Source organism: Glycine soja, chromosome 11 (assembly GCF_004193775.1).
Source record: "Glycine soja cultivar W05 chromosome 11, ASM419377v2, whole genome shotgun sequence".
Lineage (NCBI taxonomy): Eukaryota > Viridiplantae > Streptophyta > Magnoliopsida > Fabales > Fabaceae > Glycine > Glycine soja.
In genome coordinates, this window is record NC_041012.1 from 34,594,011 (window position 1) to 34,620,730 (window position 26,720).

Consider the following 26,720-nt stretch of genomic DNA (forward strand, 5'->3'; position numbering starts at 1 on the left):
TAGAATAATTGTAGTTTATAGGATAGCAATATATTTATCTATTCATACTTCACATATTTCAACTATTAATTTCCAAACATCATGATTGGAGTATTTGTTTCATTTTTTTAATATCCAATGTTTTGTTGTAAACTAAAATTCCAATTTAAAAATATAATAATTACTACAAGAAAAATTATTAAGGTATATATTGTTTAAAATCAAATTATATAATAATAACCGCTAAGTATGAATTATTTTTTATCATGAAAATATAATGAAAATATATTTGAAAATGATTATTTAGCAATTATTTATGTTTAATTGCTAAGAATTGATATTTTTCCTATTTGTAGCTTCCAGATATGAAAAGGGGGCATGTTACATAAATAAACCATTCGCTTGATATCTTCATTTTATATCAGTTGCTCTTTATGTTGATTAATTTTACTTAATAGGGTTAAAAAATAACTTTTATTGATAGGAGACTCTGTGTGTTTGAATATAACCAGTTATATTCATTCATTTTAATTTTTCTGTTTTTTTTTAAACACATTGCAATTTTACTTATTAGTCTTTGAATTTACAGAATGCTCATTTAGATTTCAGTACTGATGACTTTTATACTACAAGAAAGAGTAGCATAGAATCCCATCTGCAGCAAATTCGTGATGGCATGGCTAAGGAGTTTCTTATTAAGTAATGGGAAACACATATTGGAACAACATGTAGAGGAGTTAATTGGGGCTGCCATTCTTTAGATGAGCTCCGCGCTGTTGTTTCTTGTGTTGGGGGCACTTGCTTAGCATTTCTCTGCAAACTTCTGGCTCAAGACTATTGGAGCTAGCTAATCTAGTGGAATGCCGAATTTACTGCTATGGCGTTTCCATGGAGAATACAGTGGTGAAGCCAAGCTTGTTGAAGTGAAAGGCCCCAGGCACTTGCTTGACATCTCTCTGCAAACTTCTTTCTTTTTCCATTTCTCTTTTTGGATTTGAATTTTTTTTAGTTGTTTTATGTATGTATGCATGTATTCATTGAACTTGGAGAAAATTGGGTAATAAGCAGTTGCTACAATATGGCTTGAAAGTTGAAACTTATTATGCGTTTGCTTGGATATATGTTGTTTTGGTGGTTGCATGTCTTCGTTAATTGACCAAAATGTTGTGGGTGTGCCTGCATTTTTTTTTTAAATCATAAGAAACCTACAAGTTGTTCAATATACATGTGTGGCGTTGATTGAACGGTTGTGATCACTTGGAAGGGATACTCCTTTATAGTTGTACTTCATAATAATGTGATCACTTGAGCGGTTGTAGATTGTGCATATGTGGTGTTGCTTGAACATTCATCCATTGGGAGATGATAAATTTTCTTGAATAAGTGGGTTGCTGTGAACAAATTCTACCATGGCAAATGTAGGGCAGGTGGTTATAGAGGGCTACACATTCATGAAAAGAATTGCAGGTCATCAATATGGAATCAATGATCTGGAGGGTTTGGTTCAAAATACTAGTTTGTTTTCACTTTAATAAATGGGTACCTCTGTTTGTGAGGAACTTGGTCTCCCTTATTTATACTCCTCCTGTTTCTATCATAGTCACTTCTCAATCAAGTTGCACTTAATAAGCTAAGATTAAGTCATAGTTAATCACACTTGCTTTTGGAGGTCAAAGCTTCCTTAATTCACAGGGCTTGCCTTAATAGATATTCATGATTCTATGATCTTGTTGTTTTTTCCTCTCTTTCCTCCTCTTGTGGCTTGCTTCTGTCTGGTTTGACAATATATACTTGGTAAATACATTAATTTATTCATTTTATTGGATCTGTAGTAGGAATTATTGCTGCTACACAAGCCTACTACTTCTCTCTGTTTCTCTAGTTTATCCTATCAGAATTATGTTGGGTGCAACTTATGATGTTTGTATTGGATGTAGCGTTTGAATAAGAAAGGAGTAAGCTTTTGCACACGGATCACACATGATGATAATGCTATATCAAATGCAGTTGAAATATATGACAACTTGAGGTATTTTTCATACCAAGTTTATTTGTCTTAGTTTGGAACATGAACATTGCTTGACATGGAAACTTTTGCAGTGGTGCAACGCATATTATTGCCTCCAATAATGATTGTGGTGGAGAGAATATGACACAGAAAGGTTTCGGCCTTTGAATAACTTCCAGTTCTCTTGGGCAGTGAATGTGAGCACTCTCAATGCAATCTGACTGAAGCAATATATTTTTTATTTTCTTTTCCTTTTTAGCTAATTATTCTCCTATTCGTGCTCATTTCAGCTTTGCTCTCATATATACTGTTGTGTTTTTTCCCTTTCTTTAGTTGATTAGAAAAAAATTGTATTAGAGATAGCAAGAGAAAACAAATAAAAAAGATGCAGGATAGAACTCTCAGAACTGATAAAGAAAACCAAAACAGAAACACAAAAATTGAAGTCCTATACTATAAAATTAGTTAGTGTAGAGAAGCTGTCTAATCTCTTTGTATATCTTAGATGTTGATACCATGAAATAATAAATGTGTTGAAGACCAAAGAGAAGCCACACACACTTCTATGTAAATTTTTCTTCACCTTTTATTGGTGGACATCCTTGTTTGCTAAATGTGTCCATGTATATTTATTGGCAGCTTTAATCCTTATTTGGCATGGTGAGTCGTTATGGAATGAGAAGAACTTATTCACAGGGTGTGTTGATGTCCTTCTAAGCAAGAAGGGTATAGATGAGGCAATTGAAGCTGGGAAAAAAATTAGCAACATTCCTTCTGAAGTTGGAGTTTATGCCTATACTAGGGTATGTTGTTTATAGCCCTTTTAAGACCCTTTCTTTTTTTTTTTTTAATGAAATGTTTAACAATAGATATTATTTGTTTGGAAGGCTGCAATGGAACTTGCAGACCACTACCAATAGATTGAATAGAACATAAAAATGGTCTTGCTTGTGAAATTATTTGTCACGTGTCTCTATGTGATATGTTATTACTTATATGATTGTTATCGATGATTGCTGTTGTTATGTGTTCTTCTTGTTAAATTAAGAAAGTTTCGTGAATTTCATGAATATCTTTGTATATAGAATACATAACATCAGACTCTTGTGTAGTTAAAAAAAAACATGAGCTTGAAATAACACTATAAATCAATATCAATAGATTCAGGTAGTAAGAAATAGTTTCCCTCAATTATAAAAAAAGTTTTCCTCAATTAATTAAGATCATAAATTCATTTTTTTCAATTGAAAAATAGATACTGGAAGAAATTTTCTTCCATATAAATAGATGTACCGAACTCGAGTTAGATTAGTTAAGATATAATGCTACTTTTGATGCCTGGGTCATGTGCATAAATAATAAGCTAAGTAGTAATTTGTTGTACTTTTATAAAATAAAAAGTTTAACTTCACTCCATATGATAGGGACCGCCAAATCTAGCATCCACTTTAAATAATATTTTATTATGGGTCCAGAAATCCTTTAACCTACAGATTATTTGGATTTAAGTCATTGGTTACTCTTCATTGGTAGACTTAAATACAAAAGATAGCATACCCCATAGCGCCACTAATCATAATAAGGAATCAAAATAAGCAGGAAATACAATACAATTAATAGCATGTGATGTCCATAGTATAATATTTTCATTAAAATAGTGGATGTTATACGATTAAGTTATGAACAAGAGATTAATTAGAGATGCTTCATACTAAGCAATTATTTTTATATAGTAGTCATTACTTTTTCTGTTGAATTAATGTGGCTGTTATCAAGTGATAATGAACATATGGAGGCTATAAATGAGAATTTAAATAATTGGGTGGTGAAGTTGTTGGAGCCCTTAACAAGCTCGAGTTCAATAGTTCACAAATTGACTCGCTCATTTATATTGCTACTGGTATTTAGGTTTGCACTTGACATTGACTACAATATTATTCTCATATACTTTTTGTGTTGATTCAGATGTTGGTTTATGAATTCATGCTACCTATTAAATCATAAGCTAACTTGTTTTAATGATGTGCACATTAAGATTACTTTTTTCATTGCCTTTATTCATGAAAAAAAGCAAAAAAAAAAATATATATTCCAATTCTACATCGGTTATTAGGATAACCGATGTAGAATGATGATGATACTACAGCGGGTTCATGTGGAGACCGATGTAGATTGTCCATGAATCTACAACAGGTAGCCAAAAAATCGATGTAGATTGGCTTGCTTCTACGACAGGTGTTCAGCACAACTGATGTAGATTGCCAATGAAACTAAGACGGGCTTAGGTCCAGACCCGTCTTTGAATGAAGCGTTTCTACATCAGTCAAACAACCGATGTAACATGGGGTTGGTCTTTCAACGACGCGGGCTACGACATCGCGTTATAACCAATGTAGAATGATCATTTTGTAGTAGTGTTAGCTAGGGCTTGACAAACTTAAAAAGCAAAAAGATATATTGTATACTTCATATCTATCAATGTAAACAGATGTTTTCTTTCCTATTATCCTTTCTTGCTTTTAATTTCATGTATTATTTATCATTGCATCATCTTTGGGGGTTAGGTGATCGACATAGTGTATCATTAATAGAAATGCAAGGAAGGTTTTACATGCATCAGTTTTAGGAATTAGCTGCTCGACAGAGCATAATTTCTAAAATAACTAAAAGAAAGAAAGAGATACCTTAATAAAATCATTGCTAGACATAGAGTGATTGCATTATGCTCATGCATCAAAGCAAGTATCTAAAATTAGAACTTCATGCATTTTATCTATTGAATCTTTGCAAAAATATTTGGAAGATAGATAGGTAAGATAGGTTTGTCATCGTGAGACATCAGAGACAATAGATGTAGGTAGGAAAAATTCACTTAATTGATAGAGAAAAATCTCAATTAATACATCTTAGACAAATAAAACATGCTAGGTTCTAATACGTCCATCTCATTGAATTCCCTATTATTTCCTTTTGTTTTCTATTAATATCTATTATTTAGTTACTATTATTTTAAATTCATCTCTTATACCTCATCATATCTTTTCCTCTTATAAATTAGAAATTATCCAATACAAAGAATAAAACAAAGTTCATATGAAAATCAACACTCAAACTTTCGAATTTTTACTACTTAAACATTTGATACACTTGCTAAACAATTAACATATAATAATGACTAAAACAACAACAACACCATGTGTGGCACTACAATTACAAATATATTTGAAGGAAAATTTTGACAAAGTGTCATTCACAATTTGACAAACGACTTCTTGTGGGGTTTTTTCGTCCTTCACACTCTTTATCTCTTTCTCAAAATAGACGGGACTTGACTTTCAAATGTGCAATGAATATATACCAAACATGATTCCCATTGCATTTAATTCTTTTTATATAATCACATGTTTTGTTTTACATTTTTTTTACCTATTAATTAATTGATTTAACTACTTTTATTTTAAAATATATTGAAAGAAAAAAAAATATTTCTGTTAGATTGATTCGTTAAAAATTCATTTTAATCGATTGATTTAATAACCACTTCTGATTTTAAAAAATATTGAAAGACAAATATAAATATTTCTATTTTACCATGCTTCTTTAAAAATTCATTTTTTATTAATGAATATCGATTCAATTTGGTGGTTCGATTTTTGTGTGTGAAAAAAAAAAACCAAATCAAACTATATGATTTGAAAAATAAATAAATAAAACCGTTTTTTTTATTTTTTTTTTCCGCATATCACTAACTTCTGTTGATGTATTAAAGGTGTTAATCCCATCTGTTTATCAATTATTTTCTCTAAATTTCTCCTAAACTTTGTGGGAGCTGATTACAAGCATTACGATTATCCCCTGTATAGATTTTTCTTTTTTGAAATTTGGGAGCATATGATATTATGTATATCAGATTAACTGAATTTTTTTGTATTGTGCTAAAAATCGGTAGTTCTTTTTTTTTTTACCTTTTTTCTTTTTTATTCTTTTTATTCATTTTATTTTTACTGTTACGTTAAATTTTTTAGTCTCCTATACTAGAATCATTTGGATCGCTCGCACACGGCAAAAGGGAATTGGGTTCACTTTTTATGAAATTAAATGAGAAAATTTATACATTAACATCTAAATTATCATGTTGAAATTAAGTTTCTTTAATTCATTGTTATAATAACTAGTTTGATATAATTGTACTATTTATATAAACTTCTATGTGAAAAAAATATTGTCTAACATATTTTTAAGAAAATAATTTATTTATTTATTTTTATCATTATTGATTTCTTTTCTGTTAACTATCTTATCACCAAAGTAAATTATTAAAAAAAAGTATACCTTAATAAATTTAATTTTCTCTTATATGTTAATATTATATATTTATCATATAGGATAATTTACATTAACTCACGGGAAAGAATGATTTAGATTGGTATCATTTAAATTACATTCTGATATGAATCAATGAAATAGAAAGAAAGTCTTTTAATAAAAATTAAATTATTAAATTATTTAAATATTTTTATTTTTTATTTAAATACAAATAATTTAATTATATTCTTATTATATTTATTTATATTTATATTTATTATATTTTAAAATTAAAATTATCTTATCTATAACAATGACTAAAATAACAACTCATACATAATACGGGTAAAAAAACTAGTAAACAACGTAGAAGCATACTAGCATAGACACCTTAATTTGGAATTGTTGTTGCAGGATTCATTGTGCCAAATCGACCACCCAAGTAAAGTTGAATGGCGTGCCTATGCTAGTATGCTTCTATTGAAGTAAGATAAATAAAAGTGGATTCTACATTCATGTGCATATAGCTACAATTTTAAGATGATCAATAATAAAATATAAAGTATTTTACAGTTTTAAATAAAATAATTACATTCGTATGGTTCTTAATATTTTTATAGTTTTAAGATATCGAATATATTTATTTTGATAAACTATCTTTGTAAAATACTAGAATGTAAATATTGATACTAAATATTCAAAAATAAATTATGAATGTTAATATTAATATTAGTAATTAATTATAATCATTATCATTTTATTTATTTTATAATGTATTGTAAATGTTTTGAAATATTTATTATAATCAAGTCACAATTTAAAATCATTTGAATAATCTAAAATCAAAGATAAAAAAGAGTAAATTAGAGTAACTCCCTCAGTAGTTTATTCTAATCACACATACACCCCCTTCATTCAAAGACATTTCTTTGGCAGCTCTATTGTGACCGTATTAATTAAGTTAATCTTAACATTTAAAGTTTAATTACAAAAAGGATCCTCAACAACTTTGCTTATGTTTGACAAAGTATTTTAACAAATTTATGTCTTTTTATTTATTTATTGAAAAGCTTGTTTGACAATTCAGTAATCAATTTTTTTTAATAACTTCTAGTGTTTTTTGAAACGTTATTTAAAGTAACACTTTTTAAAACTTTAGTTTCTTATTTTTTTATATTTTCTTCTTTTTATCCTCAATATATTTATTCAATATTCTTATTACATTTTTTAAGTAAACTATATTTTATTATTTTTATGTTATTTTATATTTTTTAGTTAATTTTATCAAACACTTATAATTTAACAGATTAATAATTTTTTAGCTTTCAACTATTTTTTCAGTTAGTTTTACTAAATATAACCTTTCAAAATATCCAAAATTAGTCTTCACTTAAGTATGAAACAGTCTCCATCTTCCCACAAAATGTAGGCTTGCGATAGGAATGTAAGTTGTCTTTCTTGGTTTCGTTGCCACATACTCCATACAATGGTTGACAAATATAGTGATTTTCTTTGAAGCACATACTCAAACACATGGTTGGCAGGTAGAGTTTTTAATGATATCAAATGTGGAGTTTGTTATGATGCTACCCCATAAAAATAAATGCGTTAAAAACAAAATTCAGGCAACAATTTGTTCAATTATTTAGGGCCTAGTCTTTTGATTCTGAATGTCTTCATTTTTTTTATGGTGCTTGTTTAGCAACAAAGGTTTGAAACCACATCTAGTTTTTTAAAGCTTTAGATTGTTTTATCAGAATGTCTTGTGGATTCGTATGGCACATTTTTTTTTCTGTTGGGTATTGTGCTATGTATTGGTATGTTGGTTCCAGATTTTTGGAGGTCCTCTTTTTTTAAATCATGAGATTCATTTTCTTTGTTTTTCACAAACAAAAAAAATAAAAAATCTTTCAGGTTGATGAAGATGAAAATTGAGTAGGGCATTTTCCAGTTAAAAATCACGTGCCTTACATTTTAAATGGAGTTAGCACTCAGTAAGGAGAAAAAAATGGGATGTATGTATAATTCGAGTAAACCTCACGGGGTGTTCTTGAATTTTTCTCTTAAAAATGATGAATTGGGGAGCAAAAGATCATAAGAATTTGTTGCACTTATATGACATTTAAATATTGGGATAAACATTGTAGAAAAATCCTGTGATAGATGAAAATTTGTCCAATCTAAATGACAATCATTATTTGATTGATGCATGTATTTTGTTAAAACACTTGATTGATTTAATACTATTTGATTGATATTTATTGGTTCTTTATAATATAATTGCATTTATTTTCTATTACAAATGCCTTTGGGCAATAACTTTTTTGATGTATGTTAATTGACCCAAAAGTTATATTATCAAAAGAATTTTAGTATATATTAGTGACTTTTATAAATTTTTGAATAACTTAATTAACCATCTATTAAAAATTAATGAGGAAATGAATATTTATTAAGATTAGAAAATATTATAAATCAATTAGGTATTGTTTTTTTATAGAATAAAAAAACAATGTCTTTGATTAGCATTTAATTGCTTGTTGATCATAGAAATGTTTGATGTTGGAATTAAGTAACTCTTAAACTATTTAAAATTTATACTTTCCAAAATCTTTAAGATTTTGTTTTTAATTAGATGTTCAAACTTTAATCATTCAATCTAAATTTGAATAGTAAAAATTTTACTGTATAAAATTAACTTTTTAATCTTAATTATTCAAATATGATTTTATTGCTCATTCAGTATGAATAATTTTTATTATTAGATGTTAAAATTATTAAATATATATAATATAATAATCTCTATTTAAAGTACTAAAGCAGATCAAAGAAATTTTGCTTTTATGTTTTTCAAGTATTAAAGTAGATAAATTTATCTATTTTATTTAAAAGTTAATCACAATGCAACTAATGTTTAAATAAATTTATAATAGATTTATAATGCAAATGTAAATTAAAATTTAATATTTAAATTAAAAACTATTAAAAGTACTTCTACAAATGAAGTAGAGAAAGATAAAAAAAATATAGACCATATTTCCTATTGTAGATACTGAAAAGGAATATATATATATATATATATATATATATATATATATATATATATATATATCAATTGTTTTATCATTGTAGATGTATCTATAAAATTCGTATGTGTTTGATTTTATTATTATTATTTGCTTCACTTCCATTTCACAAAGCTCCGGACCAAAACTCTAAGTTCATCTCATAATTTTGTGATATTTTGAATTATATCTTCCTTAAAATGATTTATTTATTCCAATACAGTTATTTAAGCGATGTCCAATTCTTAGGTTATATTTGATAAAATTAGTTGATAAGTTAGTTAAAAGTTTATAAGTAAAGCTTATAAGAAAAGCTAAAAAATTATCTAATTTAGGGTAAATAGTCACTTTTGTCTCTAAATATGTAATTTATTGACAAATGCGTTCCTAAAAGATAAAAATATAAAATTTAGTTCCCGAAAGTGTAAAAATTGCGACAAATATATCTGACCGTTAATTTTCGTCCGTCACTATTAATAAAATAACCTATCTAGTACAGAGGGATGAATTTATCACTAAAATGATTGTCAACGTGGTCATATCTAATTGCTAATATAGGAACATATTCGTCATATAATATTTTTTTAACTTTTTGTCTTTTCACTCTGCTGACAAATGCGTCCATAACAAGCTCTTAATTAACTTGTGTGACAAGCTCTAATGACAAAGGAAACTCTTTAGGGAAAACTTGAATTTTTCTCCTTTCTTTCTCCAATGGTTCGATGTACTAAAGGATTTCACGGGTTGCATTTTTTGAGAAAATTGCATTGAAATTTTGAAGTTTTTTTTTTTCTCTTTCTCTTTTTGATCATGTGTTGGTGAGTTATGAGTTTTGTGGGTGTGAGAAGGAAAACAATAACAGTTTGAGGAAGAAAGGAGAGAAAAGATGAAAAATTAAGAAATATTACATGACAAAGATGTTTTTATATTGACAATTAGAGATGATCATGTTGACAATCATTTCAATGAAAAATTCATCCCGTTATGTTACGTAGGTTATTTTATTAAGAGTGATGAATGAAAGTCAACGGTTGGATATATTTATCACACTTTTTATACTTTCGGAAACTAAATTTTATATTTCCATCTTTCAGAAATAAATTTGTGAGTGAATTACATGAACAAAAATGACTATTTACTCTCTAATTTAATTAAAAGTATTTAATATGATTAATTAATATAAAAAGGCATTTCATATTTTTTACATTTTAATTTATTTATAATAACTTAGACCTCCTTGTTGGTGAAGGAAAAAAGTTTCGGGAGACAAAGAGCTAAGACCTTTTGGCTTAGGGATGGAGATATGAACACTTGCCTTTTCCATGTTGTTGCGTTTGCTAGAAGAAATAAGAACTTTATTCCCAAACTGGCGAAAGAGGATGGTGCAGAGGTCACAGATCAAGGTGAGATGTGCAGTATTACTAAGAAGTACTTTGAGGATATTTTCAGTGCTTGTCAAGAAAACTATGATCCAATCATTGAGGTAGTTAAGCACATAATTAGTGCTCAAGGTAATGAATTTCTCTTAACCCAATTCTCTGAGGAGGATTTTCGTGATGTGCTTTTTCATATAGATGTTGATAAAGCTCTTGGGCCAGACGGTATGAACCTTGGATTCTATCGCAGATTTTGGGACATATGTAAGAAGGATATTGTGGGTGCTTAGATAGTGGCAAGATCCCTCAGGGTGTAAATGACACGAATATGGTCTTGATACCTAAATGCAATAACCCGAGTTCGATGAAGGATTTAAGACCGATTTCATTGTGTAATGTGGTGTATAAAATCCTTTCAAAGGCTATGGCTAATAGACTAAAATTTTTGCTCCTAGGATGTGTGGCGGAAGAGCAAGCAACATTTATCGCAAACAGATCTATCTCAAATAACATCATTGTCGCGAGTGAGGTTATACACTATTTACGGTGTAGAAAGAAAGGAAAGAGAGGGGAAGTGGCACTAAAAATAGACATAAGCAAAGCTTATGATGAGGTCAATTGTGGTGATCTTAAAGCTATCCTGACGAAAATATATGGGTTTTGATCCTCGTTGGGTAAAGTGGGTCATGAGATGTGCCTGAAATTAGTGAGTCATTTTATTATGATACTCTAGAGCATCTGGAATAGCAGGAATGCCAAGTTATAGGAGAAGAACCAGACTGCTACTCAAGTTCATGTTTAGGAAAAAGAAGGTCTGTGAGAATTGCAGTGTCAACAAGAAAGGGAGAAATATAGGACAATCTCTCATAGTGAGCTCAAGTATGGGGACCACCAGGCCCATGTTTTGTGAAATATATGCAACATTAATGTTGCTTTTTTTCAAGGAGTAGGAATGATGGGGGAAGGGAATATGTATTCAGGATGATAAAGGTTGGTTTGTGAGAGCTGCAACAAATGTTAGACGTGGAATGCCTAAGGTTCATGAGGGAGAAGCACAAGTCATACTACAAACTCTGACGGATTGAAGAATATGGACTCCCAATATGTGGAAGTGGAGTCTGATTGCAAAAGACTCACTTGATAGTCTTCAGCGCACCATAGCGGATGATTCAAGTTTGGGATGATTTTAAATCAATGTAAAAGGGTCTTAATGTCTTGTCCAAACTATAAGGTTAGTTTTATTAGGAGACAAACTAATTTTGTTCCCCATTTGCTTGCATTGTTCAACAAATAGTTAACAAAATGAAATAAGTTTGTTGCCTTAGAACAAAATAACTTCTATTGTTAAAAAGTTGGATAATAATTTTTAAATTTTGTATTATAAGAAAATGATAATAATTTTTATTAGAATTATATCGTTTAAAATTATTTTTTTACATTTAAATATTTTATTAATAATAATTTTAAAACAAAAAAATAAAGTATTTTTTCTTTATATTTTTCATAAACATTTATTTTTCTATTTATACAAGAATAACCTGAATGTATACTTCTCTTACCTATATAATTATGAAATATGATACAAATCAAATCTTCTATCTAAAACTAATTATATATATTTGAAATTAATTTCATTTAAATTAGGTTATATAATTAAAAAAGTCAACAAATAATTGTAAAGTTGATGATTCAAATAATTTCTAACATCAAGGAAAGATGTGACGATAACAGTTGACGAATTAACTATCATGTGCATGTAAGAATGGAAGATTAGATAAGGAAAAATTTTCAAACAATGAAAAAAGGTAAAAGGATATTTAAATTAAATAAAAGGATAAAACATAATTTCAAATAAAATAGTAAGGATAAAATTGAAAAAAAAAATAGTAATTTTAAAGGTAGCTTGTGAAAAATACAATACTAAAATAAGTTAGTATACCAAATAAACTTAATTTTAATCATAATAGCTTATAAGTTATTTACAAAACTTATAAGCTCCTCAAATATCTTATCAAACATCGTAATTTACTTGAAATGTGCAATAATAGGTTATTAAAAATAATTTCTTCAGCTACAATAAAATAACATATGATATATGCATAAAATGAATAATAAATTAATAAAAAGTCAAAAGGAAAAACTTATATAATTTTGCTAAAAAAATATTGTTGTTTTCTAATAAACAACTACTGACATTCCTAAACTTATTATTAGGTGAAACGATATTTGCAAAATAGGAGAAATTATAAATTATAAATCATAAAAATATAGATCATAAACAGGAGTAAAAAACATAAAATACTAACCTTCCTCCTCAAATAACTTGCTTTGGATATTCAAAGTATAACTAGAAAAAAAATGTACAAATATTCAGGGGAAAAAATGGTGTATAAACAATGTTCTTCATCATAAAAGAAAGGTAGAGTCTTTACTTACTTAAAGGGAATAATTCATGTTCCAACTTTCGATTTTTTTACAATGTTTCTCTTTATTTGAGGGGAAAAAAACGTATAATGAAGAATGTTAAAAGAAAAAAAAAAAAACCTTAATGCGTCGAATGAGTGTGGATTGTGAAAGAAAAGAGAGCATTGAATACATCATTGTTAAAACTTGAAATTTCATTAAAAAGGAAAATGAAGACAAAAATCGCCATTTCAAAATTACTTCAGAGTAATTGTTACATTTTGAATTTGAAATGTTTTTAAAAAATATTTGTGCATATTACATAACTCAATAAGAATTGAAAATTACTTTTTTAAATGATAATTGATTTAATTAGTATATTAATTATTTTATTCTATAACTTTATAGTTATTATAATGATTCAATAAATAAATAATTAATTAATTAATTAAATTTCTATTAGGCTAATAATAAGTTATTTGAATTAAAATATAACTAAACGTATGCAATTATTTGATTGTATTCGGTAAGTAGTAGCAATGGTCATGTGCAACATTGAGGTATTAACGTAATTACGCTTAGAGGCGGGAAACACAATTTTAAAACATAAAATATCAAGTGAGAACTACTCATAACATAAACCAATTATTACAAAAGAGTTAAACTCTGGAACTACACTGTATCTTACACCCGAAGTGTCTTACAAAATTATGAAAGAGAATCGTATCTCCAATGATAATTTTTTAAATTAGTTTTTGAAGTTATTTTTGTAGTTTTTATAATATTTTTTGTGGATCTAAGTAATTTATAAGAAATTTATATACAATTTTACTTTAATATTAAAAAATTTCAAAAAACTCACATTTTTATATTTTGTAAATTATTAAATAATTAAACACAATAACATTGAAAAAAAAATAGTTAGATAAATATTATTTTTATTAATAAGAAACAATTTCTTGTAATAGATACAAATTCTATTTAAAAAAATTCTTTTTATCACATAAATTTACTCCATTAAAAAACAAACCACATGAAACACTCTCTTTACCTAAGAAATCCTGAGGGAGATGCTAGGGAAGTACAAAATTATATGTTTTGGATATTTCATTTATGACTTGCCAAGGTAATTTGGTGTTCCTCTATAAATTCATTTTGGATTGTGTGCAGCTATCCATTTTGCCGAAAGGCATGAATTTCTTAAGATTCAACTAGACTTATTTTTCATAAGAATTCCTTTCCTTTTCGAGATTTCATTTCCTGACTTGGTGTAAACACTAATGGGTGGCTGTTAGGGGAACTTTTGGAGGGGAGTACAATGCATCTAGTTGGCTGGATACACTCTTGTGTGAAGTGTAAACAATAAAGTCTTATCCTAATAAGTGAGGTCGATTATATGAATTATATGACTTTATTTGACACAATTAAAAAACAAAGTTTCAGGAATATTATTTAGTCTAATATCTCCGTTGATAATATTGTGTAACATTCTTTTTAATCTCTCTCTTCTCCTTTTCACATGGTTAAAAATCATGTAATCTATTATTTTAATTGGCACTTCTATGACTTTCTTCATACATGTCCAAACCACCTTAATCGATTTTTTATCATTTTTTTCTCAATGGTTTTACACCAATCTTCTCTCGTATAATGTCATTTTGTTACTCCCACTTTTCTCTCTTATTGTTCCTTTAAAAGCCCAATATTAACTACTATATAGTATAGATGGACGAATAGTTGTGCAATGAAATTTTCCTTTGAGTTTGGTAGGCACTTTGCGATCACAAATAACCCTCAATGTTTTTCTCCATTTAAGTCATCTCGTTTGTATCCGATATGACATCCTTATTAGTTTCACCATCATCTTGCATGATTGCTCCCAAGTATTTAAACTTAGAAATATGTGGTATTACATCTTCTCCTAATTTTACTTTCGAGACAAAATCCCCTGTCTCTTTCTAAAATTGCAATGCATATGCATTATCTTACTCCTACTTAAGCGAAAACCTTTTGTTTCCAAAGTTTGCCTCTAGAGTTCAAGTTTACTCTTAACTACTCCCATTGATTCCTTAATCAAGACTATATCATCCGCAAAAAGCATTCAATTAGGGATACTTTTTGTATGTCCTTGATAAGCACATCCAAGACTAGGTTAAACAAACCTAAGCCTTGATGTAATCCTAACTCAATAGGAAAGTTCTTAGTTTCACCTCTTGGAGTTCTTGGTAGTTACCCCTTTATACATGTCTTATATAGGTTGGATATAAGCAAGTTAAGTCAAGACATTTGTGTCTTAAGACGAATCAGGACACTTAATAATTTTAATTAGATACAAATAAATACAAATGTTAAAAGTTGCTTCTTAGGTGTTATCAGAACATGCTTCATGAGTTTGTGTTTGACATTTCAGACGATAACAAGTTAAAGTCATGATCTAATATAACATTAAAGGATGACATTTAATACTTTGTGTCTGGAATTTGCTTTGTCGAGACATTCTCTTAGGATATGTAGAATCCTATGAAGAATAAATGAAGTCCAAATTCTAAAATTCGCTAAACACCATCAAAAGAAGCGCTCTGTTGCATAGACTTACTCTGATGCAAACAGAAGTAGTTTTCTGCTGAAATGTTCTACACAATAGCTAAGAAGAGTGGTTTTTCAGCATGAAGTATATGCATTAAATGCTCAAATGGCCACATTCTTTAAATGCAAGCTAAAGAGAAAAAAATTATATGTTTGGAGACAACAAACATTTGTTGAAGAAGACCTATAAATACCAACAACTTTAGAGGGAAAAAAATAAACTAAAGCACTCATATTCAAATTCTTTCTATAAAAAGCTCTCTGTAAATTCTTGCAAAGTTTAGAATAACTCTCAAAACACCTTGAATGTCTTGAGAGAAAAGACTATATGTCGATACTCTATATTCGTCTGTAAGACAATTGAGAGTTACTTATTGTCCAATCAAACAAACAAATTTTATGATTTGTATTAGAACCAATTGTGGCTTGGTAAGACATAGAATACTGGTTGTAATAAGCTTAGTGTAGAGCTTAAGTTGTAGAATCATAAATAACAGTGATTAATACTTGTAACTTGTTGATGTTACTGGAACTTGGTGATTTTCCAAGAATTAGATGTAGTCTTGGTGGTTGAGACAAACTAGAATAACTTCATGTGTCTTATCTTGCTTATTTTCTCTTTTGTGCTTTAAAGTGACTCAAGGTTCAAATTTGATTTCTATTTTTGAAAAACTCTATTTGCTTTAAAAAATATGAAGCTATTGTCTAGGCCATTTTGCGAAAATCTAATCTCTATTCTTTTACATTTTTATCATTAGACAATAATGTTGTTTTAGAAAAAAGCTTTAAAATTCCTAAAAAATCACAATTCAACCTCCCTTATTATGACATTTGTCTTTACAAAGCCATGCACACATTTTTTCTCCAAAGTCTTCCACAAAACATCTCTTAGGACATGACTATAAACCTTTCCAAAATCAACAAAAACCATACACAAGTCTCTTTCCTTACTTTTGTGGTTTTCCATACACTTCCTTATAAGATAAATGGCTTATGTTGTAGACATCCCTTGCATAAAATCAAATTGATTCTCTACAATCCTTGTTTCTATTCTTAATCTATGCCCAATCACTTTTTCCCATAGCTTCATAGTATGACTCATAAGTTTTATAACTCTATAATCAACACAATTTTGAATATCTTCGTTGTTCTTGAAAATTAGGACTAATGTACTCTTCCTCCACTCATTTGGCATCTTCTTAGATCTCAAAATCCCATTGAAAAGCTTAGTGAGCGACATGAAACCTTGTTCTCCTATATACTTCCAAACTTCAATAGGGATACTTGTGGGGCATAAGTACTGATGATACTTTTTCTTCACATGTCTCTCTATTCCTACTTGTGGGGCATAAGTAGTGATGATACTAATGTCTCTTGTGTCACCATTAATTTTAATGCTAATATTTTGTCTCCATCATACCTACTTTGTTGTTTCCTCTAACTCTCCCCATGTACCAAAGCTTTTAACCTGTAGTATCCATCTCATTGGCCTTTTCTCCAATCCATTTAGTCTCTTGCTTTTTCTTAAAAAGTTTTCTCTTTATGTATAATTGTATATCCCCAAAAATAGTTTTCTCTCCCTTTATATATCACTTCAAAGTTGGTATCAACTCCTTGGTTTAATCTTCATTGGTGATTTATAATGCATAGTCCAATTTTCAAGGACATTCATGGATATATGTATTATGTATAATTTTGTGTTTTAATGTTACTTTAATATTTCATTTTAGTTGTGCTAGGGTAGCCCAAAGAAACATATAATATATTAGAAAATTGGAACTTTCTAGGTACTTGATCTTTCAAGTAGTGAGTTTGTCACGTTTATGCAAAAAAATAGTTGTTTCATGATATTTGGTTTATGCATGGTGATGAGTTTATGGTTATGATTTACTGGCACCTTTTTGGCTTTTTTTTTGGAAGATTCAAACACTAAGATATAAATGTTTGAAAGTGCAGAGATCATAGAGTACCTGGGCAACATATGCTCTTCAGTAAGTGATGCTATGACAGGGAAAGGCTTTTGAGGGTTTTTAAGTCAATCTTTATGATATGCTCCTTCATTTCCTCTTGTAAATGTAATTGCCAAGAGATGTAACACATTGATAGCATTTCTTGCCAAAAGGTGATATTATTAAAAAGTTTCTTATTATAATTTTGATTAATTAGAAGTTAAAGAGAATATAAATCAAATTAATTAAAATTGTCAACGAATCTCTAATTATAACAAACAATTTTTTATTTATTAGAAAACAGTCAATAATCTCATTTATTTACAAAAAATAATATCCTATTAAATATTTTAATGTTGACAGTTGTTGTCTTGCGTGATACAATATTTTGCATAGTAATTTTTTTATTAATTATTATACCATGGGTATAACACACATTTAATATGCACTTCTCACTCATATTGAAAATCTTCTCCTTAAGGTTGACATCAATAGATGTAAAGAATATTTTCGTTACCCTACCCATTGTCATCCCAATTCATTCAATACAATCAAAACATATTTTAGTTAAAAGGCATTTTTGGAATAATTCTTTAAAGCATGAGGAGTGTAAATTGGAAAATTGGAATTGGGAATAGTAATTCCCCAAAGAGATGTAGAAAAAAATGGTCATAATTGGCCCACAGGCCCATTATCGCAAATAACTTGTTATTTCTATCGCCTTCCACAGCATCACAAGGGCAAAAACACTTTCACACATCCGTCGCCGGCTAAGCTCGCAAACGTAAACGAACTTGAGTTGGAACTTCTCCGACGAGTACAACCAATTGGTCTCAAACCCTATCGCCTTTTGCTTCAATTCACCGCATTCTCGAATTTCCCCTTCTCTGTGACGCGTGGCAAAAATTTTCCCCTTAATTTCTTGTAAGGATTTTTACTACCACTATTTGTTTCGTTGCATTCTGTCATTGTGCTGTTTCTGTTTCTGTTTCGAGCTATAGTGCGAATTATTGAGTCACTGCTTAGTTGCTGTTGGATAGATTCGTAGAGCCTGTGAACATGATTTATTTCGAAATACCTAAGTTTTTTTTTTATTTTTATTTATTTTTGTCTATCAAATGCTCGATGGAATGCATGAATGGCATATTAAAGTGATATGGTTGTTGAATCCAGACTTTTCTTTCTCCTTATTGTGTCATGTCACACTTAGGCAATTTCAAGGATTGTTCAAAACCATAAAAAGTGAAGATTCTGAACATAGACAATTTTATGTCCCGTATATACTTATGTGCTGAAAAGAGTGACTTTTCAGTTTTGAGCATTAATATGCATATGTACTCGTTGTATGTGTAATTAGGTTCCATACAGAGTAAATTTCCACGTCCTTAAACAAGGAGCACATAGGATTAATGTATTCCTCAGTGTATTTCAGATTCTTTGGTAAAGGATATAGATATATATAAACCAATCCCAACCCAATGCAGTCCAATAAAAAAACTCAAGATTTCGCTATCTTTGACTCTAATGAAGAAAAGAAGCATTGCTTGAACACAAACTCCATGTTTATTGCATTTGAGATTAATACAGATATTTAGTCTCCCCGTAAGCTATCTTGTTTTCAATATGCTGCTTGACTTAACTATTTTTGTATCATCAAACAGTGTGATAACTGGCACTAGGTGAAGAAAACAACCACCTAGGAAAATTAATAGGAAAAAAAATATAATTACTTTTCTCTGGTGTGAAGCATTCAAGCTGTAAATTCAGAGTAAAGTAGTAAATCAGAGTAGTTGTTTAAATTGGCTTAAAAAGGAGAAATATGTCGGAGAATGAGTGTGGACCAAGACTAATGTGTTGAGTGTTGTAATCTAATATCTATATGTTCTCTTAAAAATCTTATGCAAGATTTAATGTAGTCATCATTGTTTGGACTTTTTGGAGTTCTTATAGTTCCTTTATTTATGTTTAACTTTAAGTATCTTTCTTGATTACAAGTGTTTTTGCTTTACATCTTAATTAAATAATGGGGAGGAATAGGACTGGATCTATATTTTGACCTGTAGGAATGGTTGGGATTTGCTGAGCTATAAGAAGTGCAGTTGTTTCGTAACTATAGAGGATCCTGGTCCAGTAGTACTTTATTCTAAACAGTCGTACTATTTTTGTGTTTTATTTGAAATTGGCACAAGGTTAGAAACAATTTACTCATCACACGATCAAATTGCATCAGTTTTAGAATTTTCCTTGTTGGCTAAACATATACTGTTAGATACCCATTAATTAATTAGTTAGTTAGTTAGGTTAGTTGGTTAAAGAAATAACTGAGGCATGTTGCCTATAAGTAAGAGGGGAGGTGGAGAGAGAGAATCTTGTCATTTTTTAGAGAATTGTGGTCTTTGGGTGTTGGGTGGTAGTGAGGTACAGACCCTTGAAGTTCTACAAGTTAGGCATTGTATTCAAGGGAGAGGAGATATACCTTATTCTTTCCTTTAAGATACCATATTTCTATCATATACAGTTGGGGTTATATAGTACACTTAACACAAGGGGATATGTGGCATAAAAGGAGGATATGGTTAACCTAGACAATTTTCCATCTATCATCATTGTTTCAATTCAATCAACCTAGAACCATAGCTTACACCAAATGAGCTACAAGTTCTTAAAATTAGTTATAAAAAAATGCAAATATCATATATTTTACAAAAAAAAATTTCATAAATTTTACTAATAGAAGTGAGACACATAATTTAGTAGGTCTCACATACATTTATCCAATAATAATAATACACTGAAAAATAGTCAATTAGTATTTTTTTTATCAATATTCTTATTGCATAAATGATTTATTTAAATTTTTCATGTTTTAAATATGCCCACAACCCTAATCGTAGTTAGTGTTAACGACCAGATATCATACACTTCATAATCTCAATTATCTGCATTTTTTAGAATACTATTCATGTGCTTGTTGCCACAGCATTTTTAGCTTCTTTCACTGTCTCATTTAGGCCCTTTTTTTAGATAAAGGAAAACTTGCCTTTTTCTTGTCTTTCTGTCCACCTGTCTGACATTTTTCTTTCTTTCTGTTAGTGTTTAAATTTGTAGGTAATTTGAATTTGAAGTTTAATGTCTTAATTTATTCTTTATCTTAATTTTTTTTTTCTGCTATTGATTTAAAAGTTCTTTAGGAGAGAACATGGCATCGAAAAGGGAAAGGGAAGCGAGTGATAGAGTAGAGGATGAAGGGGTTGATAATGAGTCGAAAAGGCAGAGGCTGGATGAGGATTCTTCCCCCTCTCCTCCTCCTGTGTCCATTGCAAATCCTCTTTCTGGGTTGGCCAATAATTATGCTGACATTGATGAGGAGGAAGATTATGTTAGAAGGGAAAGGGGTTCTATAAATGAGAGGAGGAATGATGGGTCCCAGCATAATGGGCATAAGAAATATGGAGAGGCTGATGATAGTGATGAAGAAGATGATTCACATGAACAATTTAGTGGAAGAAATCGCCAGGTTGAGGTTCGGAAGGACTGTCCTTATCTCGATACTGTTAATAGACAGGTATTTGACTTATCTTATACATTGTTGAGAATAATTTTGCTGCTTTTTTATGCATATTTAATTTTGATGATGTTGTGTGCAGGTTTTGGATTTTGACTTTGAAAAATTCTGTTCTGTCTCCCTCTCGAATTTAAATGTGTATGCATGTTTGGTTTGTGGGAAGTATTACCAAGGGAGAGGAAAGAAGTCTCATGCATATACACATAGTCTGGAAGCAGGACATCACGTCTATATCAATCTCCGCACTGAAAAAGTCTACTGTCTTCCTGATGGTTATGAAATTAATGATCCTTCATTAGATGACATTCGAAATGTCTTAAATCCAAGGTTGGTCTATTGTTTTTTAACTTTTTTTAATTTGGCTGTGCTTGCTGCAGACAATTTTTTAGCAACATATTTCTGTTTCTATGGTCATCAGCCATTGGCTGGTAACAACGTTGATATTAGCATTTTTTGTCCAATGTATGCCACCTGTTGTTGGATGGTTTGAGAGTTTTTTCCATTTGTATCCCCTTAGAAAAATGATTCTTATCCATTCTGGAAGCTCAAATTTCATGCTATGGACCTTCCAAAATCAAGTAAGTGTTTCCACTGAGGGTTGTGGTTGAACCGGTCATCTATCTGCCTACACAAAGTTTGAGTTTCTAAGGCTTGAGCCTTGGCTTGGACTCTCTGTGGATAGGTATGATGTATGAGATTCGATCCTCACTGGTGTTGAACATATCCCCATCCATTCTATGGTAAGGTCATTGGTGAGTCCTAAACTAGAACAATTCCCGGACAATGCCTCTTACTGGTAGGTAGGGGTTTACCACAGCAGCCCTGCTGTTCAGGCCAACCTGGGAATCTCCTTCTGTGTACCCTAAAAAGGTGTTTTCGCGGTGGCATGAGGAATAATTATTTTTATGATTGTTTATTATCTCACTAATGTTGATATCTTTCTCCTCATTATAAACTAATTAAACAAGGACTCTTTGTTTATAGGTGATGGGTTTGGGCTTTGCATTATGTCATAATTATTTCTCAATAAATTCAGTTACCTAGTAAGCATCTTTGTAAGATGCCTGTTGTAATAATTTATCTTCTATTTTCTTCCCGTGGATTTGCCAAACTGCTTGCAACATGCTTGTTAGTTGATGTTCACCAGTCACTTGAAGTCACCATAAAAGATAAAGCTTCAATTTCTCTTTAATTAAGAATCACATTGAAATATTTAAATCTGTCCCATTAATTAATTTGTCATCATCGTCTTTATCATTTATGATTCTCTGTTCTCTTTATGCTGTTGTTACCTTGAATTCTTTAACTGTTAAACTACTAATATACATGATCTAAGTTCATTCATGTGGTTCTCTATCTGCAGATTCGCTGCAAAAGAAGTTGAACAACTTGACAAAAATAAGCAGTGGTCTAGGGCTCTTGATGGTTCTAGTTACCTTCCTGGAATGGTATATTTTTCATGCTTATAGAAATGAAATTTCGATTTTTGATATTTTGGAAAGGCTATTAGGGGCCTACAATTGTATTGTGATTTTCAGGTGGGACTTAATAATATCAAGGAGACTGATTTTGTGAATGTAACAATTCAATCCTTAATGAGAGTTACCCCCTTGAGGAATTTTTTTCTTATCCCTGAAAATTATCAACACTGCAAATCTCCACTTGTTCATCGATTTGGTGAACTCACTAGGAAAATCTGGCATACACGGAACTTTAAAGGACAGGTTTGTTTCTGATAATTCATTGTATATAATATTATTATAAATTATTATAATTTGATGGTGACTTGTCTTTCAATATGCATGTCAACAGGTCAGCCCACACGAGTTTCTACAAGCAGTGATGAAAGCCAGTAAAAAAAGGTTTCGGATAGGTGCACAATCTGATCCAGTAGAGTTCATGTCATGGCTACTTAATACGCTACATGCAGATCTTAAGACTTCAAAGAAGAATACAAGCATAATATATGAGTGTTTTCAGGTTCTTTTTATCTGCTGTAATTTTCTTTTCTTTTGGTCAACATGTTGCTGGCTGGAACTATCCACTTAAGTTGTGTTTGTTGTTTTTATTGTGCTTACAGGGTGAACTTGAGGTTGTGAAAGAGATTCCTAACAAAGTGATCTCTGATAAGAAAGAAAACAATGCTGAGAAACTTTCAGATGGGGTGAATGAGCGATATGCATTTGTCAAAGAAACTTCAAAAATGCCATTTCTAATGTTAGGGTTGGACTTGCCACCACCTCCTCTTTTCAAGGATGTGATGGAAAAAAATATAATACCACAGGTACTACTCTACTCAATGCTACTGTGCTTGTAGCATATGCGATATTGTAGTTGATGATTAGATAATTTACTTTGAAGTTTGAATCTTGTTATTTTTGGCTGTTATTGTTATATCCAAGAGACTTGTAAAAATAAGAAAATTGTGGATATGATTGTTTGGAAGGATGTTTTGACACCACTACTGGTAACCTATTGTCACTAATAAACCACTATTTAAAAGCAAAGAAAATAGCTTGTGAGATTGATTTGACTGATTATGCTTATGTCATACATCCTTTGTTGTGAATTTATCTTGTTTTCTCAGCATGTCTATTGAATCTGATTGTTTAGCATGCTACATGGACTGCATGGCTGCTATTTACTATCTTGCCTATATGCTAATATATTTTGTTTCATACAGTGCATATTTTTAGAAGACATGAATGACAATCTAAATTCTAAAGCATTACAATGATTATTTTCCCATGTTTTCTGCATTACTCACTATTTGTATTTGTCTTGGAAAAAAATTGTCTAATTTCACACAATAATTGGATAGAAGAAAATTCGTAGTTAAAAGAGAACATTTGACCTTGAGCAAAGACTTTTTTTGGTCCATGACTTAAAGTAATACCTTTATAGTTGAAAACTTGAACACCCCCCCTCCATACCAGTGCTATCTCTTCTGTGGAGTTTACATTCTAATTGGTCAAGATTTATGAATTTAAAATGCACACTTGTAGTTATTATACCATACCCCCTTGACATTTTAGTTTAGTCTCAATTATCTTTTATTTGAATGCCCTGATGTAAAAGCTTGCAAGTAAAAATGTATAATTCCTCTTAAAGCAATGATATTCTGTTCAGTTTGCATTTCCTTCCACTTATGAACTTGAGTTTTGTTTTTCATTTTTCACGGCCTGATGTTAGTTTAGCCTTTTATTTTGAAGTTGTCTTTCCTTTTCTACTTGCCTGCTGATAAAGCTTGATTTTCTATCCAGGTTCCACTTTTTAACATACTAAAGAAGTTTGATGGTGAAACTGTCACGGAGGTGGTCCGTCCTCATATAGCAAGGATGCAGTATCGTGTTACCAGATTGCCCAAGTATATGATTCTTCATATGCGCCGGTTTACTAAAAATAATTTTTTTGTTGAAAAGAATCCTACGTTAGGTAAGAATTTCTGTTGCAATCTTCTGTAATTTATTCAAGCTGACATCTGCATACTTCTAACTTCACCCTAAACCATTCTTTATTTGCTTCAGTCAACTTTCCTGTGAAGAACCTGGAGTTGAAGGATTACATTCCCTTGCCAACACCAAAAGAAAATGAGAAATTGCGAACTAAATATGATTTGATTGCTAATGTTGTTCATGATGGCAAACCTGGTGAAGGATTCTATAGGGTATTTGTGCAACGCAAATCAGAAGAACTATGGTAAGTTCTAATTCTTTGTAAGATAAAAAAAAAATGCATCAATCTGAATGGATGTATGGATGTTTAACAATGATGAGGGCTAATACCTTGTTTTTTTAGGTACGAGATGCAGGATTTGCACGTCTCTGAAACACTTCCTCATTTGGTTGCACTTTCAGAAACTTATATGCAGATTTATGAACAGCAGCAGTAAAAGGCGGAGTTCGATACCTTCTGTGTGCACCATACCTGAAGCACATTGTGCGCAGAAGGGTTGAGAATATGAGAGATTTCAGATGCGGATATCAAATTGATTAACAGGCTGCAATTGAGATAGGATGCTTGGGGTTAAAACAAAAAATTAATCCGTGTTTCTGATTGTTGAAGCTGTCAATAACGTAAGATGAATAACCTCTATAGTGTTCAACTTTGACTGGTTTAACCCCAGAATACACAGATATACTGCATGGCACCGAGGGACCCAGTTGGAATTTTCTTGTACTTAGCTGATACTAAGTTTATTAGTAACACATGGAATGTGATATATCCTTTAAGCTTATTCCAGATTTTGGTTGCGTTGAACATTTTTCATTCCCCTTCAGGAGGCAGTTCAGAAGATGCTGATGGTATTGTCTAGTCGATGAACCTTCAAGATGCGTATGGCATTTCTATTAACCATATGATTGGGTAAAATATATAATTTTTGTTGGCACGCTAGTGTAAATCTACGAAGATTGATGTTATTATGCTAGTGGGTTATTAGCTGCGTATGCATAGGCTGTTATAAGCCGGATATTCGTTCAGGATCATAATTTTTCATGCCCGTATATTAAGAGTTAAATTTCTATACAATGTCAGTGTAAAAAAAATATATAGTAGTAATCAATTAAAACTATGACAGGTATGATTTTTAAGGTGATAATTATTTAAGTCAATTTATAATTTGATGTTACAAAAGGAGTAAATATCCTTTATAAAAGAATTTCAGATTGTTATTGCTACAAAAGGTTCCGTTTTTTGGATTGACATTCAAATATGGTTTTTAACTGTGGTTGTCAGTTCAATTTCCAAACATGACATCAATGATATGGTACCATAAGCCTGACATTGACTGCGATTGAGTTTTGGGATGTGTTTGTAATGACTGCGATTGGGATATTTGCCATAAGAGACTGAAACACTCGAGTTTGCATGAATTTTAGCATATATCATAGTGTCATAAATACATACATGACACTATTGACGTTAGGAGTGGTAGGAATGCATGGCAAAGGGTTATAGGCTACTAAAGAGTGTGCGTTTGATTTAATGTTGAGAGGTTTCAAATGACCGTTGAATAAAAAAATTTAAATTTTTATTTCTCATAAAATGTGTGAAAATGTGTCCATTCAACCTAACATCCTTGGGTCATTTGGGTAGAAGTGTCAAAGTAATTTTCAACTTATGAATAGTTGACTCACCGGTTAGAAAATTGATTTACTTTTTTTTTAAGGATTGATTTGGTCCAATCCACAAGGGAGTTTCAATCAAATGAGTTTGGTCAACCTATGCTTATTATTTAAAATTTCTATATTTATTATTCACCCTCCTTTGGTTTTAATTTTTCTTGATATTTCATTTTTATTTTCCTTTAGATTAAGTGCACTTTTAGTCTTCCTATTTTTGCAATTTTTAAATTTTATCCTTTTTTTTTTTTTACAAATTTCATCATCACATTATTTTAATTGTGCAATTTTAATTCATTTATTTGATGTAACACCCAATATTTAATGGAGATGCTAATGTGTCACTGTACTATTGCGTCAA

The 26,720-nt window shown here is 30.2% G+C and overlaps 1 protein-coding gene across 2 annotated transcripts; it reads left to right on the forward strand.

Annotated features, from left to right (window-relative positions):
* The first annotated feature begins 18,413 nt into the window (after positions 1-18,413).
* On the forward strand, positions 18,414-25,763 carry LOC114376740 (U4/U6.U5 tri-snRNP-associated protein 2-like). 2 transcript variants are annotated; one of them, XM_028334988.1, is made up of 10 exons: positions 18,414-18,595; positions 20,855-21,236; positions 21,319-21,563; positions 22,600-22,684; positions 22,775-22,960; positions 23,049-23,216; positions 23,317-23,520; positions 24,500-24,671; positions 24,764-24,935; positions 25,035-25,763. In XM_028334988.1, the coding sequence occupies exons 2-10, from the start codon at positions 20,871-20,873 to the stop codon at positions 25,126-25,128; spliced, it is 1,692 nt and encodes a 563-aa protein (XP_028190789.1). In that variant the 5' UTR covers positions 18,414-18,595; positions 20,855-20,870; the 3' UTR covers positions 25,129-25,763. The 2 variants fall into 2 exon arrangements, with proteins under 2 accessions (XP_028190789.1, XP_028190790.1); XM_028334989.1 differs by having other exon boundaries at positions 20,863-21,236; positions 25,035-25,471.
* The last annotated feature ends 957 nt before the right edge of the window (positions 25,764-26,720 follow it).